General features: G+C 42.4%; 1 protein-coding gene across 1 annotated transcript in view; it reads right to left on the reverse strand.

The window, feature by feature from the left end:
* Positions 1-2,579: 2,579 nt before the first annotated feature.
* The window catches only part of LOC135574140 (thyrotropin receptor-like), a 39,386-nt gene continuing 24,479 nt past the window's right edge, over positions 2,580-17,486 (reverse strand). Inside the window, exons 10-12 of the mRNA XM_065025025.1 lie at positions 4,509-4,818; positions 3,222-4,199; positions 2,580-2,834 (exon numbers count right to left, since the gene is read on the reverse strand). Of these exons, the coding sequence (XP_064881097.1) occupies positions 2,580-2,834; positions 3,222-4,199; positions 4,509-4,818 (1,543 nt within the window). The remainder of the gene's footprint in view (positions 2,835-3,221; positions 4,200-4,508; positions 4,819-17,486) is intronic.

Genomic DNA, 17,486 nt, shown 5'->3' on the forward strand with positions numbered 1-17,486 from the left:
TCTCTACTACACACCTGTAGCTGGTTCTCTACTACACACCTCTAGCTGGTTCTCTACTACACACCTCTAGCTGGTTCTCTACTACACACCTAGCTGGTTCTCTACTACACACCTGTAGCTGGTTCTCTACTACACACCTGTAGCTGGTTCTCTACTACACACCTCTAGCTGGTTCTCTACTACACACCTGTACACAGCTGGTTCTCTCTACTACTATACACACCTGGTTCTCTACTACATACCCGAAGCTGGTTCTCTACTACACACCTCTAGCTGGTTCTCTAGTACACACCTCTAGCTGGTTCTCTACTACACACCTGTAGCTGGTTCTCTACTACATACCTGAAGCTGGTTCTCTACTACACACCTCTAGCTGGTTCTCTAGTACACACCTCTAGCTGGTTCTCTACTACACACCTCTAGCTGGTTCTCTACTACACACCTCTAGCTGGTTCTACACACCTCTAGCTGGTTCTCTACACACCTGTAGCTGGTTCTCTACTACACACCTACACACCTAGCTGGTTCTCTACTACACACCTCTAGCTGGTTCTCTACTACACACACCTCTAGCTGGTTCTCTACTACACACCTGTAGCTGGTTCTCTACTACACACCTGTAGCTGGTTCTCCTACACACCTAGCTGGTTCTCTACTACACACCTCTAGCTGGTTCTCTACTACACACCTGTAGCTGGTTCTCTACTACACACCTGTAGCTGGTTCTCTACTACACACCCTGGTAGCTGGTTTCTCTACTACACACCTCTAGCTGGTTCTCTACTACACACCTGTAGCTGGTTCTCTACTACACACCTGTAGCTGGTTCTCTACTACACACCTGTAGCTGGTTCTCTACTACACACCTCTAGCTGGTTCTCTACTACACACCTGTAGCTGGTTCTCTACTACACACCTGTATCTGGTTCTCTACTACACACCTCTAGCTGGTTCTCTACTACACACCTCTAGCTGGTTCTCTACTACACACCTGTAGCTGGTTCTCTACTACACACCTGTAGCTGGTTCTCTACTACACACCTGTACCTGGTTCTCTACTACACACCTCTAGCTGGTTCTCTACTACACACCTGTAGCTGGTTCTCTACTACATACCCGAAGCTGGTTCTCTACTACACACCTCTAGCTGGTTCTCTAGTACACACCTCTAGCTGGTTCTCTACTACACACCTGTAGTTGGTTCTCTACTACATACCTGAAGCTGGTTCTCTACTACACACCTCTAGCTGGTTCTCTAGTACACACCTGTAGCTGGTTCTCTACTACACACCTCTAGCTGGTTCTCTACTACACACCTCTAGCTGGTTCTCTACTACACACCACCTACACACCTAGCTGGTTCTCTACTACACACCTGTAGCTGGTTCTCTACTACACACCTCTAGCTGGTTCTCTACACACACCTACACACCTAGCTGGTTCTCTACTACACACCTGTAGCTGGTTCTCTACTACACACCTAGCTGGTTCTCTACTACACACCTGGTAGCTGGTTCTCTACTACACACCTCTAGCTGGTTCTCTACTACACACCTCTAGCTGGTTCTCTACTACACACCTGTAGCTGGTTTCTCTACACACCTAGCTGGTTCTCATACCTGAAGCTGGTTCTCTACTACACACCTCTAGCTGGTTCTCTAGTACACACCTCTAGCTGGTTCTCTACTACACACCTGTAGCTGGTTCTCTACTACACACCTCTAGCTGGTTCTCTACTACACACCTCTAGCTGGTTCTCTACTACACACCTCCAGCTGGTTCTCTACTACACACCTGTAGCTGGTTCTCTACTACACACCTCTAGCTGGTTCTCTACTACACACCTCTAGCTGCTTCTCTACTACACACCTCTAGCTGCTTCTCTACTACACACCTCTAGCTGGTTCTCTACTACACACCTACACACCTAGCTGGTTCTCTACCTCTAGCTGGTTCTCTACACCACTAGCTGTTCTAGCTGCACCTCTAGCTGGTTCTCTACTACACACCACTAGCTGTTCTTGCATATTCAGTTTTTTCCTGTTCTCTGCAATGTTCTTCAAACAAGGTGAGTAGCAGCTCTGCTTTAGTTTCATTCTAGTCAACTCAGAAATGCAATATACAACATGAATTTAAAAACAACACAATATATACATTAAAAGGGCCATTAACATTCCATGTCCAATTCCTGGTTGGTCATAATGGCCAGTCAAGCTTAGATCACGGATCAAGACTAAGGGCTCAATTCAATCCGTATTGCGAAAGATACACATTGAAATTTAAAGGCAATGTTCCTGCATTCACAGAGACTGCATTCACTATAAACGCTGCATATGTCGGCTCAAACAAAAATTACCTTTACATTTGAATGCAGACCTTCCGTGATACTTCTGCAATATGGATTGAATACAGCCCTTAATTGGGACCTGATACATGGTTTTGTCTGTCCGAAAGGTGCGGGAACAACCATTCAACTGGAGAACCAACAAAATCCAGCCTCTCAGCTGTGGTTGTAATTCTCCCTGGTGTTCGGCATCGCGTTGGGACCTTCCAGTTCGATGACCTGCTCCTTGGTGTCATTACAGTCTCTGCCTCTTGCGGAGCTCCAGGATCTGGGGTATGTGGGCTCCAAGACGGGGGACCCCTTGGCGCCTCTTGACCCCAGCGGGGCTGCCCACGTCGAACTGCGCTCCTCGGAAGAGCTGGGCCTGACGTTGACACAGCCCCAAGCGGCTCAGCAGAATCAGGACGTCCCCGTGGAAGGCTCGTGTCAGGATACCGTACAGGAAGGGGTTGGCACATGAGTTCAACGGGTAAAATAGCACCAGCAGCACCTGGAAGAGATGGAGAGATAAAAAGATGAGTCAATAAATGAGGATGATGATGAGCAGATTTATTAAATGTAAATGTATTAAGTTGATGATGAAGATGAGGATGAATGATGAGATGATGATGATAATGAGAGAATGGATAGATGATGATGATGGATGACATTGATCAGAGGATGATGGTAAAGAGAGAATGGATGATGTAAAGTGGCTGTTCCACTGGATGTCATAAGGTGAAAGCACCAATTTGTAAGTCGCTCTGGATAAGAGCGTCTGCTAAATGACTTAAATGTAAATGTAAATGATGAGAGGATGGATGGATGATGATGAGAGGATGGATGATGATGATGATAGGATGAATAAATGGATAAAAAGAGGAGTGATGTGGAGGACCTTGGAGTCGGTGACGGTGATGAGTGGGTGGTGCAGCACAGCAGACAGGCCATAGAAGGATATGGGTGCCAGACACAGGAAATTGGTGAAGATAAGCACGGCCATGCGTTTGGCCATGCTGGCGTCCCCTCTGCTCGACGGGTGCTGTGGGTTGTGCACCATGCAGTAGATGTGTACGTAGCACACGCTCACCAACACGAATGCGAGCACGTTCAGCATTAGCAGGGTGACCACGTAGACCATGGCCGCGGTTGAGTCTGTGTCCATGGGCAAGCAGATGCTAACCCTCTGGTAGCTGCTAACGCCAGCTAGCGGTAGCACGGCTAACACCAGGCAGAGCAGCCATCCGGCTAGCATTAGCACAACTATGTGGCGTAGTCGCACTTTCCTCTCGGGCCTCATGGCGAAGGTGATGGCGTGCCAGCGCTGGAGAGTAATGGCGGTCAGCGTGTAGACCGACAGCTCGCTGGCGAACACTGTGAGCACCCCAGCCAGTTGGCATCCGGCACCAGTCTGCCAGTCAATGGCGTAGTGGTGGTACTGGGAGCGCGTGTAGAGGTCCACAGACGCGATGAGCAAGAGGTACACACCCATGAAGAGATCTGCCATGGCCAGGTTGCACAGGAGGAAGCGGGTGATGGTCAATTTGTAGTGGCTGGTCAGCAGGATGAACAGGAACAAGAGGTTAGCCAGAACGGCTAGCAAGCTAACCAGCCAAACAGACACCCGCAGGAAGCCCAGGCTCATCACGTCCTCACAGGGGTTGAAGGCATCGGGCAGAGGGGTGCAGGGGACCCCCTGGTCCTCCCTGTCGTCATCGCACAGGGTATAGTCAAAGCCTTCGTCTGGGCCCTCCGTAGGGAACACTATGTAGAAGCACTCACCGGAGGGGGGACAGCTGTAGTTATCGTAGTAGTACTGGTAGTCATAGGGGCTGCTGCTGGTGGGATGGAGGTGTTGGGGGTCTCGGGGGAGGGGCTGCTTCTGGTGGGATGATGGTGCTGGGGGTCTCGGTGGGAGAGGTTGCTGCTGGTGGGATGGAGGTGTTGGGGGTCTCGGGGGAGGGGCTGCTTCTGGTGGGATGATGGTGCTGGGGGTCTCGGGGGAGAGGTTGCTGCTGGTGGGATGGAGGTGTTGGGGGTCTCGCGGGGAGGGGCTGCTTCTGGTGGGATGATGGTGCTGGTGGTCTCGGGGGAGAGGTTGCTGCTGGTGGGATGGAGGTGTTGGGGTTCTCGGGGAGAGGCTGCTTCTGGTGGGATGATGGTCCTGGTGGTCTCGGGGGGAGAGGTTGCTGCTGGTGGGATGGAGGTGTTGGGGGTCTCGGGGGGAGGGGCTGCTTCTGGTGGGATGATGGTGCTGGTGGTCTCGGGGGGAGAGGTTGCTGCTGGTGGGATGGAGGTGTTGGGGGTCTCGGGGGGAGAGGTTGCTGCTGGTGGGATGGAGGTGTTGGGGGTCTCGGGGGGAAGGGTTGCTGCTGGTGGGATGAGCGTGTTTGGGGTGCGGCCCCTCGTAGGCCTCAGAGGGGGTTCCAGAGGGCCTAGTTGATTGTTGTCGTCTTGTAGAGCTGGTCAGGTTGCAAATGACGGACTCCACGTGTCTAGAAGATTAAATATCTACATGAGCATGGTCCAATACAATGAGGGAAATAAGTATAGAATTGTTCCACCTCAAAAAGCACAAGAAGGAAGTTTCCGACACCCATCATCTCAGATTGTTCTGAAATTGTTTCTGTGGTTAGAAACAGATAAGATTAACATTCCTGAAACCTTATTTTGTTGAAAGATTATTTGAAGTCTGAGAAATTAAGCGTACTCAATATGGTACCCAACATTGGATTTGGACCAATTTGTACCTTTTGTCCACTAGATGCCACTGCTCTTGCTTTTACTACCACACTCTTTCATCCATTTCTCTGGTCTCTTGTGTTTATTAAATGGATCACACATTTTTTTCCAACTTTGGGAAGATAACCAATGTCTTTTGCTCATGATGAAGACAAATTGTGTGCTCATTCTCAGAAGTGGCGCCGCCATGAAAGCAACTCAGTTTGTACATCTCTTAGCAACCAAAAGCTTTAACAACTCCTCTTGATTAGTCCAACAATGACAGCTCTCTGAGAGGGCTTTTCCTATGGTGCAATTATCACATGAGGACCTTTGCTACAAGCCCAAAAATGTGATGCTAGTAACTAAAATGTTGTGAGAACCCTACTAAATTAATACAGTTACACAGCAGTCTCTAAATGTTGTTTTATTAGTGACATTTAACCTTAAACTCAACCCGATACCATTATCAGCAGCAACACACTATACAGCATTTAGGGCTTTAACCATTGAAGACCCTCAGAGACCATAAGATTTGTGGTGGAAAATTACAAAACTACATGAAGAATTGTCTCTTGTTAAACAGTACCAGTCAAAGGTTTGGACACACCTACTCATTCAAGAGTTTCTTAATTTGTACTATTTTCTACACTATATAATTATAGTGAAGACATCAACAGTATGAAATAAGGCATATGGAATCATGTAGTAACCAAAAAAGTGTTAAACAAATCAGAATATATTTTAGATTCTTCAAGGTAGCCACCCTTTGCCTTGATGACAGCTTTGCACACTTTTCTCTCAACACGAGAGCCACCAAATCTGTCAGGAAATGAGCTGGCAACGAAAGGGATGCTGGTATCAAATCCTAGCTGTCATTGTTTACTGTTGTTCCCTTGAGCAAGGCACTTAACCCCCCACAACAAAACTGCCTGAGTGCCCAGTGGGGCAGCTCCCTGCACCTCTCCAATAACCAGTGTACATTTGATGTTGGAAGTTTACATACACTTAGGTTGGAGTCAGTAAAACTCATTTTTCAACCACTCCTCAAATTTCTTGTTAACAAACCAGTTTTAGCAAATTGGTTAGGACATCTAATTTGTGCATGACACATTTAATTATTCCAACAATTGTTTACAGACAGACTTTATCACTTATAATTCACTGTATCACAATTCCAGTGCGTCAGAAGTTTACATACACTAAGTTGACTGTGCCTCTAAACAGTTTGGAAAAATCATGAAAATGAAATCATGGCTTTAGAAGCTTCTGATAGGCTAATAGGCTAATTGACATAAATTGAGTCAATTGGAGGTGTACCTGTGGACGTATTACCTTCAAACTCAGTGGCTCTTCGCTTGACATCATGGGAAAATCAAAAGAAATCAGCCAAGACCTCAGAAAGTCTGGTTCATTCTTGGGAGCAATTTCCAAACACCTGAAGGTACCACGTTCATCTATACAAACAATAGTATGAATGTATAAACACCATGGGACCATGCAGCCGTCATACCGCTCAGGAAGGAGACGCGTTCTGTCTCTGAGAGATGAACATACTTTGGTGCAAAAAGTGCAAATCAATCTCAGAACAACAGCAAAGAACCTTGTGAAGATGCTGGAGGAAACAGGTACAAAAGTATCTATATCCACAGTAAAACGAGTCCTATATCGACATAACCTGAACGGCCGCTCAGCAAGGAAGAAGCCACTGCTCCAAAACCGCAATAAAGAAGCCAGACTACGGTTTGAAACTGCACATGGGGACAAAGATCGTCCTTATTTCAGAAATGTCCTCTGGTCTGATGAAAAAGAAATAGAACTGTTTGGCCATAAAGATCATCGTTATGTTTGGAGGAAAAAGGGAGAGGCTTGCATGCCGAAGAACACCATCCGAACCGTGAAGCCCAGGGGTGGCAGCATCATGTTGTGGGGGTGCTTTGCTGCAGGAGGGACTGATGCACTTCACAAAATAGATGTCTTCATGAAGACAGAAAATTATGTGGATATATTGAAGCAACATCTCAAGACATCAGCCAGGAAGTTAAAGCTTGGTCGCAAATTAGTCTTCCAAATGGACAATGACCCCAAGCATACTTCCAAAGTTGTGGCAAAATGGCTTAAGGGCAACAATGTCAAGGTATTGGAGTGACCATCACAAAGCCCTAACCTCAATCCTATTGAAGATTTGTGGGCAGAACTGAAAAAGTGTGTGCGAGCAAGGAGGCCTAAAAACCTGACTCAGTTACACCAGCTCTGTCAGGAGGAATGGGCCAAAATTCACCCAACTTATTGTGGGAAGCTTGTGGAAGGCTACCCCAAATGTTTGAACCAAGTTAAACAATTTAAAGGCAATGCTATCAAATACTAATTGAGTGTATGTAAACTTCTAACCCACTGGGAATGTGATGAAAGAAATAAAAGCTGAAATAAATCATTCCCTCTACTATTACTCTGACAGGTCACATTCTAAAAAAAAAAAAGTGGTGATCCTAACTGAACTAAGACAGGGAATTTTTACTAGGACTAAATGTCAGGAATTGTGAAAACTGATTTTAAATGTATCTGGCTAAAGTGTATGTAAACCTCTTGACTTCAACTGTATAATCGAATACTAGAGATTTGATGAAGTAAGGATGGATCTAAATGATTAATAATGTACTAACTTGCGCACCCAGACATAGAAGTACGTCGGGTGGAAAAATAATAAATACACATTTTCTGAGTTCGTCCCCTTTATGGATCATTTGATAAGAGATAAGGTTAACGCGTGTTACGAATCCCTTTTGGCCCGACAGTCTAGGGGGGATGGTAACGAGACTCGTAACATAACTCATGCAAATTATAATAGTGAAAAAGTACGAGTGAGAATGAAATAAGCACAGACAACTAAATTACCGTCAAACAAATACCAAAACAAAACCAATACTCACAGGTGGGGACAAAGTGACATGTAGTAGTGAAAACCAAACAAGAGATCTACAGACAGATGGCATTGACAGAGAGATCTACAGACAGATGGCATTGACAGAGAGATCTACAGACAGGTGGCATTGACAGAGAGATCTACAGACAGATGGCATTGACAGAGAGATCTACAGACAGGTGGCATTGACAGAGAGATCTACAGACAGATGGCATTGACAGAGAGATCTACAGACAGATGGCATTGACAGAGAGATCTACAGACAGATGGCATTGACAGAGAGATCTACAGACAGATGGCATTGACAGAGATCTACAGACAGATGTGGCATTGACAGATCTAGAGATCTGACAGAGAGATCTACAGACAGATGGCATTGACAGAGAGAGATCTACAGACAGATGGCATTGACATTGAGAGATCTACAGACAGGTGGCATTGACAGAGAGATCTACAGACAGATGGCATTGCAGAGAGATCTGACAGAGAGATCTACAGACAGACAGATGGCATTGACAGATCTACAGACAGATCATTGACAGAGAGATCACAGACAGATGGCATTGACAAGAGATCTACAGACAGATGGCATTGACAAGAGATCTACAGACAGATGGCATTGACAGAGAGATCTACAGACAGATGGCAGAGAGATTGACAGAGATCTACAGACAGATGGCATTGACAGAGAGATCTACAGACAGATGGCATTGACAGAGAGATCTACAGACAGATGGCATTGACAGAGAGATCTACAGACAGATGGCATTGACAGAGAGATCTACAGACAGATGGCATTGACAGAGAGATCTACAGACAGATGGCATTGACAGAGAGATCTACAGACAGATGGCATTGACGAGAGATCTACAGACAGATGGCATTGACAGGAGATAAACAGACAGATGGCATTGACAGAGAGATCTACAGACAGATGACATTGACAGAGAGATCTACAGACAGATGGCATTGACAGAGAGATGTACAGACAGATGGCATTGACAGAGAGATGTACAGACAGATGGCATTGACAGAGAGATGTACAGACAGATGGCATTGACAGAGAGATGTACAGACAGATGGCATTGACAGAGAGATGTACAGACAGATGGCATTGACAGAGAGATCTACAGACAGATGGCATTGACAGAGAGATCTACAGACAGATGGCATTGACAAGAGATCTACAGACAGATGGCATTGACAGAGAGATCTACAGACAGATGGCATTGACAGGAGATCTACAGACAGATGGCATTGACAGAGAGATCTACAGACAGATGGCATTGACAGGAGATCTACAGACAGGTGGCATTGACAGAGAGATCTACAGACAGATGGCATTGACAGAGAGATCTACAGACAGATGACATTGACAGAGAGATCTACAGACAGATGGCATTGACAGAGAGATCAACAGACAGATGGCATTGACAGAGAGATTGAGCTCTAGAGCAAACAACAGACAGGTTTTTTTTAAACCAAGGGTAATGGAAACGGGGAGGTGTGTCTTCTGATTAGCGACTGATTTACGACTGATTGGGGAATGATGATTGCCACCTGTGAGGAGGGGATAATGAGAGAAAAGAAATACACACACACACAGGATACACACATAGAATACCTGTATCCGTAACAACGCGTTGTATGACTGTCTAAATGCTTATGGGATTATTTTCCGTCCAGGTATTACATTTAGAAAAAACTGCCCTTAAATTCTAAAGAAAATATTATCTGCTTTTATTACAAGGCGCCAGATCTGGATTTGAGTCAATGGATGTTGATTTAATTTGTTTGACTGCAAATCTATTCCTTTTGCGCATGTGAGAATCTCTGCAGATAAACGCTTGGACCTTTAATTGATTAAAACATCTTGAAACTAGGGGGCAGTATTTAGATTTTTGGATGAAAAACGTACCCAAAATGAAACTGCCTATTTCTCATGCCCAGAATCTAGAACATGCATATAATTGTCAGATTAGGATAGAAAACACTCTAAAGTTTCCAAAACGGTCTAAATATTGTCTGTGAGTATAACAGAACTGATATTGCAGGCGAAAACCTGAGGAAAATCAAACCAGGAAGTGGCTTCTATTTTGAAAGCTCCATGTTCCATAGCCTGCCTTCGCTCCATTTAAAGGGATATCAACCAGATTCCTTTTTCCTATGGCTTCCTCAAGCTGTGGACAGTCTTTAGACATAGTTTCAGGCTTTTATTTTGAAAAATGAGCGAGAAAGAACCCATCCCGTCAGTGGATTGCTGGGTGCCAGCAGAGTTTTTCATGCGCAACAGCCATTTTCTTTCTCTCGCCTATGGAAGAAGTTACATTCCGGTTGACATATTATCGATGATATATTGTAAAAACAACCTGAGGATTGATTATAAAAAACATTTGACATCTTTCGAAGCACTTTACAGATACTATTTGGAATTTTCGTCTGCGATGTCGTGACCGCTTGTTACAGGAATTATATTCCTCTATGTTTTAATACCCAATTAAAATGAAACACTCTGTCAATTCATAAGAATTTGTAAGACTCTTATTTGTATAAAATGGACAGAGACCAGTCTTAAAAATCAACCAGCAGCATTTATTCTCGAGAGTACTGCCCATGATACATTTTACCACAGGTTATAAACTGAAAATGACGTCATTATTTTTCGTACTAGCCCGTCTCATCTCCGCTCCAGTACAATGGCTGTATGGTTCTCAAGCCTTCCCACATCGTCTCTCCCTACTAAGATAATTTACGATCAGAGCCAAGGTCTGCCTGTGTAGATAAGCATTCTAGCCAGTCTAGCGATAAGTTAATTCATTTCTACCAAGGAACAGACAGTCATTGTTCTAATTCTTGATTATATTTACACACATTATATTCAGTACTAGGATTAAAAAGAAAATTCATACATATGCAGTAACATAATAGTATTCTGATTAGTCAGTCCTGATTGAAATGTATACATAATTAGTCTTATTGATAAAAAATTCCCTTAACACCACTTGAGCCTGTGGATTTAACGCGCCAAACAAATGGAGGTATTTTGGATATAAAAATAATCTTTATGGAACAAAAGGAGTGCAAACATCGGAAGATCATCAAAGGTAAGCAATTTAATTGATTGTTTTTCTGACTTCCGTGACCAATCTACTTGGCTGCTAGCTGTTTGTAATATTTTGTCTACTGAGAGAGATGTTCTTACATAAACGCTTGTTATGCTTTCGCTGAAAAGCTTTATTGAAATCTGACACGCCAGGTGGATTAACAACAAACTAAACTGTGTTTTGCTATATTGCACTTGTGATTTCATGAAAATTAAATATTTTTTGTAATTTAATTTGAATTTGGCGCTCTGCAATTCAGCGCCAAAGGGATAGGTTCACCAAGAGGTTTTAAGGCTATTTGTCTGGGAATTGTGTCGTTACAATGTACCTGACGTTACGACTACAGACAATTGTAAATTGGGTTATTTGCGGGATTACTTCATCATTTCAATAGCATTGGGTCTATGGTACTTACTACAATCTGGGTTAAAGATTTTAGTTCAACTACTGTTATGTTTTGCTTGGACAGATGCGGCCACCAGTGTTTGATTTAAGATATAAACTGAACGTTTTAAAAACTTGCTGAGTTCAAATTGAAAGATGAATTTATTCAACATAAATAGAGAGGTGATTTCGATGTAATACGTTGTCTGTTGGCTAAATGGTCTGCTGGAATAACATATTGAGAATGGATTCGTATTTACATAACTGAAACAAAAAAGAGACTAACTAAATCTAGTGAATTCTAATAATAGCGGAGAGGTATTTGCGATTGAGCTGTGTCCACTGAAATGTTTTTATTTTTATTTTGATGAATTGACTGATGGATTGACTGATGGATTGACTGGTGGATTGACTGATGGATTGACTGATGGATTGACTGGTGGATTGACTGGTGGATTGACTGGTGGATTGACTGGTGGATTGACTGGTGGATTGACTGGTGGATTGACTGATGGATTGACTGATGGATTGACTGATGGACTATTTTACAGATTTGGCGCATTACATGTTCTTTTTAAAGTCTTGGACATTTCATAAGTGTGAATTAGTGGTTAGTGATACAAATATAGTCATATTGATAAGGAGGATTGATGTAAACTTAACGAGTGTTGACAGTATGTTAATGGTGATATGTTATTAGTGTTTTTTTATAGCGCTCTAATGATGCGATATTTTAGTCATTTGAAAAGGTGAGGTTTCAATACAAGGTTGAATGATGAGTAGAGGGATTGAGCCTTGAGATTGTAAAAAAGATTAGCTGTGGTTGACAGCGAGCAGGCAGTGGGACGTTTGAACTAGAGTATAAGAAACATTCTTTGACGTTTGCTGACTATTGTTGCTTGGTTTTATAGCTTAGGTAACACCAGTGATTTTGAGCAGGAAGTTAATGTAATCTAACATTATAATCTGTTTCCATTACGTGAAACAATATTCTGTCATTAGGTTGGATTAACTTTGAGTTTATTTGTATTTTTACAGGGACAGTGCACATTAATCACAGTTGTGTGAGTCTGATGGCAGGGTATTCCAGACATGGGAACTTCTCACAGAGAAAGCATATTGACCAAAGGTGCTTTTACAGTCACCTCTCATGGCAGACCTTGTGGACCTGCTCCCCATAGGTTTGGGCTTTCTGTTTAGCAAAACTACTGAGTGGAGGGGGAGACAGGCCATTTAGGATCTTGAATACAAGATATTTGTCAGTGTACTTTCCAACTCAAGACTTCATGCTTTCTGAGAATCTAACAGTGATGATGGCTACAGAGCTTCCTATCAAGCACTTTGAGAGCCTGTTTGCAGACAGACTGAATGGGTTTTAATGTTGTACCACAAGCTTGGACCCAACTCGTCAAGCAGTATGTTAAGTAAGGGAGTATCATAGATTTGAAGTACAGTTTTACTACCTCTGTAGTAAAACAATTTCGTATGTATTAGAAATTATTAGAAACATTTTTCACCTGCTTTTTAAAACAGAGGTTGGAATCAAGTATGATGCCAAGGTACTTAAAATCGGATAATACCTGGAGCTTCTCCCCTGACAAATAGACATCTGGTATCAGTTGTCCTCTTTGTGAGGAACATGCAAACTGTTTTTTTACATTGAGATGCTAACATGAGTCCCTGAGAGCAACTTTAGAACCTGGACCATTACAGTAGTTAGTTATTGTGCAGCTTGTTGTTTGCTCTTTGCATACACATATATCACTGTATCATCTGCATACATTTGAACTTCAGACCCAGTACAGACAGAAGGCAGATCATTAATGTACAGGCTGAACAGTTCATTTTGACTATTACGCTGATGAGACAGCACCAACTTTTTGAAGGTTCTAGATTTGTTAAACAACTGGTTTATATTTTTACTAAATTAATGAAGCAGATTAAAATGATTAGATTACTGGAAAGGGGTTACGGGTGTGTTTAATGTTTATTTTAGGTGCCGATTTCACTTAATGAAACACTGTAGTTTCTGATGTGTTTTGAGTAGGATACTTCCTTCAGGGACTGATGGAAGTCCCCTACACTATGTATGTTAAGGAAGACATAGGCGAGCACGTCTCAAACAACTTTTTATTAAATGCCAGGGATAAAATATCACTGATTCCTTACACTGAGAAATTGACTATATTTGCGACAGAAAAAAAAAAGTATTACATTTAGTAATGGATATTTTTATATGGTTATGGGAAAGAGAGACCAGTCATATGATATGGGAGTGAATTGTTAGACTCGGTGGAGAGATAGCACGTGTCTAAGGATAGCATACGCTAAATTAAGAGCACATAAACATTGGTTAGATTAAAACAAACTATTAATGATTTGAGGGAATACAGTGGATTTATCATTATTGTCAGGTTTTGTTGAAACTTTTGGGTTGCTGAATCGGTGTAGCATAGTGAATGCTAACGAAATGTTTCGTCTTTTTTTTTCACGGGAAGATGGGAGTTTCATTGTCTCTCTTTGAAATGTTTCCCGTGGCTATGGTCTTAGAGAGGGCAGTAAGTGAGACTGAGGCCGTAAACTACCAAATGAAATAAGGCCTGGACATTTTTGTGTGTTTTTACCTTAAGGTTTGCAAATACCCACACACACACAACACACTTGTTATGACTATTTGTTGGTGTTTTTAAAATACTATGTTTGATTTACTGTGTGTTCTATTTCCCTTGGGTTTAATGAGTTTCCATTAGTCTCAGTTCCAAGGTATCTTAAAGGGGCACACACGTGGAATTTTCTGAAGTTTTTATTTTCTGAGTTTTAATTCATTCTTTTCATGAATTCTTTTCATAAAGAAATGTACTGGATACCTGGGATACGAGATGTATGAAATGTATGAAATGTTTTTCTAATATAATAAGAAACACTTCTTTGAAGGGTTTGTATGACCTCTGACCTCTGTCCTGACTTTCCAGTGTTGTTTGATCACCCTCATTGGAAGGCCATTTGGATAATGAGTTGATGGTCATCTGTAATACTGATTTGAAGGTAATTTGTGATATTAATAATTATGATGAAGTTTATAGTTCTTAGCCATATTTGTGATTTGGACCAATGTGAAGAAGGAGAGGGCGTTGCCTTTTACTAAGGGTAGGCTGCCTTAAGTCTATTTTCCTATGACCGTATTGGTACAATTATTTTTCTTTATGGAGTTCTTAAGAGTAGTGATTTTAATTTGGTTTTGTTATTTTAAATTATGTTGTTTTATTTACTGACCAGTAGTAGTGTTTTTTTTTTTACACATTACTCACATGGGGAGTTATGTGTCAAAATGGGGAGGGAACTGTCCTCTGAGGTTTTGGATTGAAGTTTACACGCCATGAGTGATATTTTGGAGTGTATTGAGTGATATGTGAAGAAGTGTTTTTTTGTGTTGTTTGTTCTGTTCTGATACAAATCTCACCAGATTAGGTCTGCCGGATTGTTGGGATTTCTCCCGTTGGGTTATAGGTCTAACATCCTGATCCTGTGGCTCTGCGATGTAGTTGACAGTGTGATGGGGAGTATAAACCAATTTCAAAAAAGACATTTCAATAGAATGTGTTGTTATTCCCTTTGACACATGTTTAGACATTGGTATTAATAATAATTGGTAAATGTAATAATTTATCATATAGTTAATGCTTGTCTGGATTTCCTGAATCAAAATGTAACTGAACTGAACAGTTGTTCTGATCTGTCCTCTCGAGGTTATCATGAGCGGTGACGTCAGTCGGTGTGTTAATGCATGGAAGAGAAAATTGGACCGAAGAGTGTGTGTGGCTCAAAAGAAAACCCTCTAAGTGGCTGAAGAAACGCGTCAAAGGTGTTCAATATGACCCTGTCCACTTCTACCAAGAGACCTGAGTCCTGAACCAGCAACCAGTGGAAAGCATCCGATCGGAGCTATCAACTGCTTTTCTCTCATGTCTTTTCTCAGGAGTGTGACAGAAGTCCACATGGAGTGAGCATGGGGAGAAATCTGTTCCAAACGTCTCTTAAGTTGCTGGTATACTGGTTGACAAATGGACAAGACATAATGGGTGGTGGCGGCCCAGGTGAGACATTGAAATTGGGACATTATCATGGCCATCCACTTTGAACAGTAAAGCTGTCAGAAGAAGACAATGAAGACGCCAGAAGATTGAGTACCTGAAGGGGAGATAGGTTGATTGTAGAGGTCTACACACTACATACAATTATAGTCATTTAGATCAAGAATGCGTTAAGATACTGATCTGTATTATATAATCGTGATAGGAAATGTAATAGTAGAATTATAGGATAATTACACTGGATGTTAATATAAATGTACATTCTGCCAATGTTGATGTGTGTTAATTTGAGGGGTTTTGAGTTTGAGTGATAGGACCAATTTGAATCACTGAGCAATGTCATTCTAAATTTTGGTTGACTAATTAATTGGGTTTTGATTATGATTTGGAAACTGAAGGATTTTTCAAACTGAAGGATTGATTTGAGTTTAGTATCTTAATAACTATATGAGTGAAGCAATTAATGTATTATGATTTGATTGTTTTGAACTAAAGATGTTGACACTATTCTTAGCATCCCCTGGTGAATGGAGAGGGTGAACTCTGATCCCGGAGAGTGAAACTGATCCTAATCTATTTGATCTATAGGCATTGCCTTATGAATAGGGGAATCATGATGCTTATCTTGGGTCATGTTCATTAGGCACCAACGGAATACATTTGACTTAAACCAGGAGGCACAACCTGGACATGTCCAACAAGATATGCTAATCTTAGTTTCTGCTGATCCATTGGAGTGTGATAGATAACTAAGGCTTATTTAATTAAACTCCATTGTTGCATGCACTGCATTATGCATTAAACATGTGCTTTTCACTGTCTATGAAGATATAGCTTAGAATCTCATAAACTGTATGCATCTTTAGTTTTTCTTCGTGGGTTCGTGCAAGTGACTGTGTATCATAACCTCTCCAGACAAATTGGTAGAGTGCTTAGAATAAGTGTTGGAGGATGAAATGGGAGACAGTGCTAAGTTTCTTGGGAGGAAGCTGAGCCAGTGATACAACAGCTGGTCATGTGCAGGAACCCATGAGTTATTGCTTTTATGCTTCTTGGTTTATGTAGAATGTATGCATTTTCTACATGTGAATGAATGTTCTCAAATCTTGAAATGTTCTTTTAAGTTGAGAGGACTCTCAAAACGGGAAAAGTGAGCGCAAAATTGCAAGATTATGTTATAATACTTTTATTGCATCAAATGGTTGTTTTATTGCAACAGAATAAGGGGTTGTTAGAAAGCTCATCTCTGTGTGTGTTCTACTGAGGATGGGCCTCTGGGAGATCTACCACGTCTTTGAGGATACCGCATTCCGGTGCATGAGTGTGTTGTTCTATACGGTAATGTTTATGTTCTATATGGTAATCAGGGAGAGATGGCTCCAGTATGGAGTTGGGTGGGGGGTGACACTGGTCTCTACACAATGAGTTCTCATGTTTTTTACAGCAGATTCTGCTGTGAATTATAAGTATCTTTCATACAAATCTTAAGTGATCACCTCCAGGGATGATTACCGACCAGCTGGTTGAGTTCTCAGTGATCACCTCCAGGGATGATTACCGACCAGCTGGTTGAGTTCTCAGTGAACACCTCCAAGGATGATTACCGACCAGCTGGTTGAGTTCTCAGTGATCACCTCCAGGGATGATTACCGACCAGCTGGTTGAGTTCTCAGTGATCACCTCCAGGGATGATTACCGACCAGCTGGTTGAGTTCTCAGTGAACACCTCCAGGGATGATTACCGACCAGCTGGTTGAGTTCTCAGTGATCACCTCCAGGGGTGATTACCGACCAGCTGGTTGAGTTCTCAGTGAACACCTCCAGGGATGATTACCGACCAGCTGGTTGAGTTCTCAGTGATCACCTCCAGGGATGATTACCGACCAGCTGGTTGAGTTCTCAGTGAACACCTCCAGGGATGATTACCGACCAGCTGGTTG

Source organism: Oncorhynchus nerka, linkage group LG12 (assembly GCF_034236695.1).
Source record: "Oncorhynchus nerka isolate Pitt River linkage group LG12, Oner_Uvic_2.0, whole genome shotgun sequence".
Classification (NCBI taxonomy): domain Eukaryota; kingdom Metazoa; phylum Chordata; class Actinopteri; order Salmoniformes; family Salmonidae; genus Oncorhynchus; species Oncorhynchus nerka.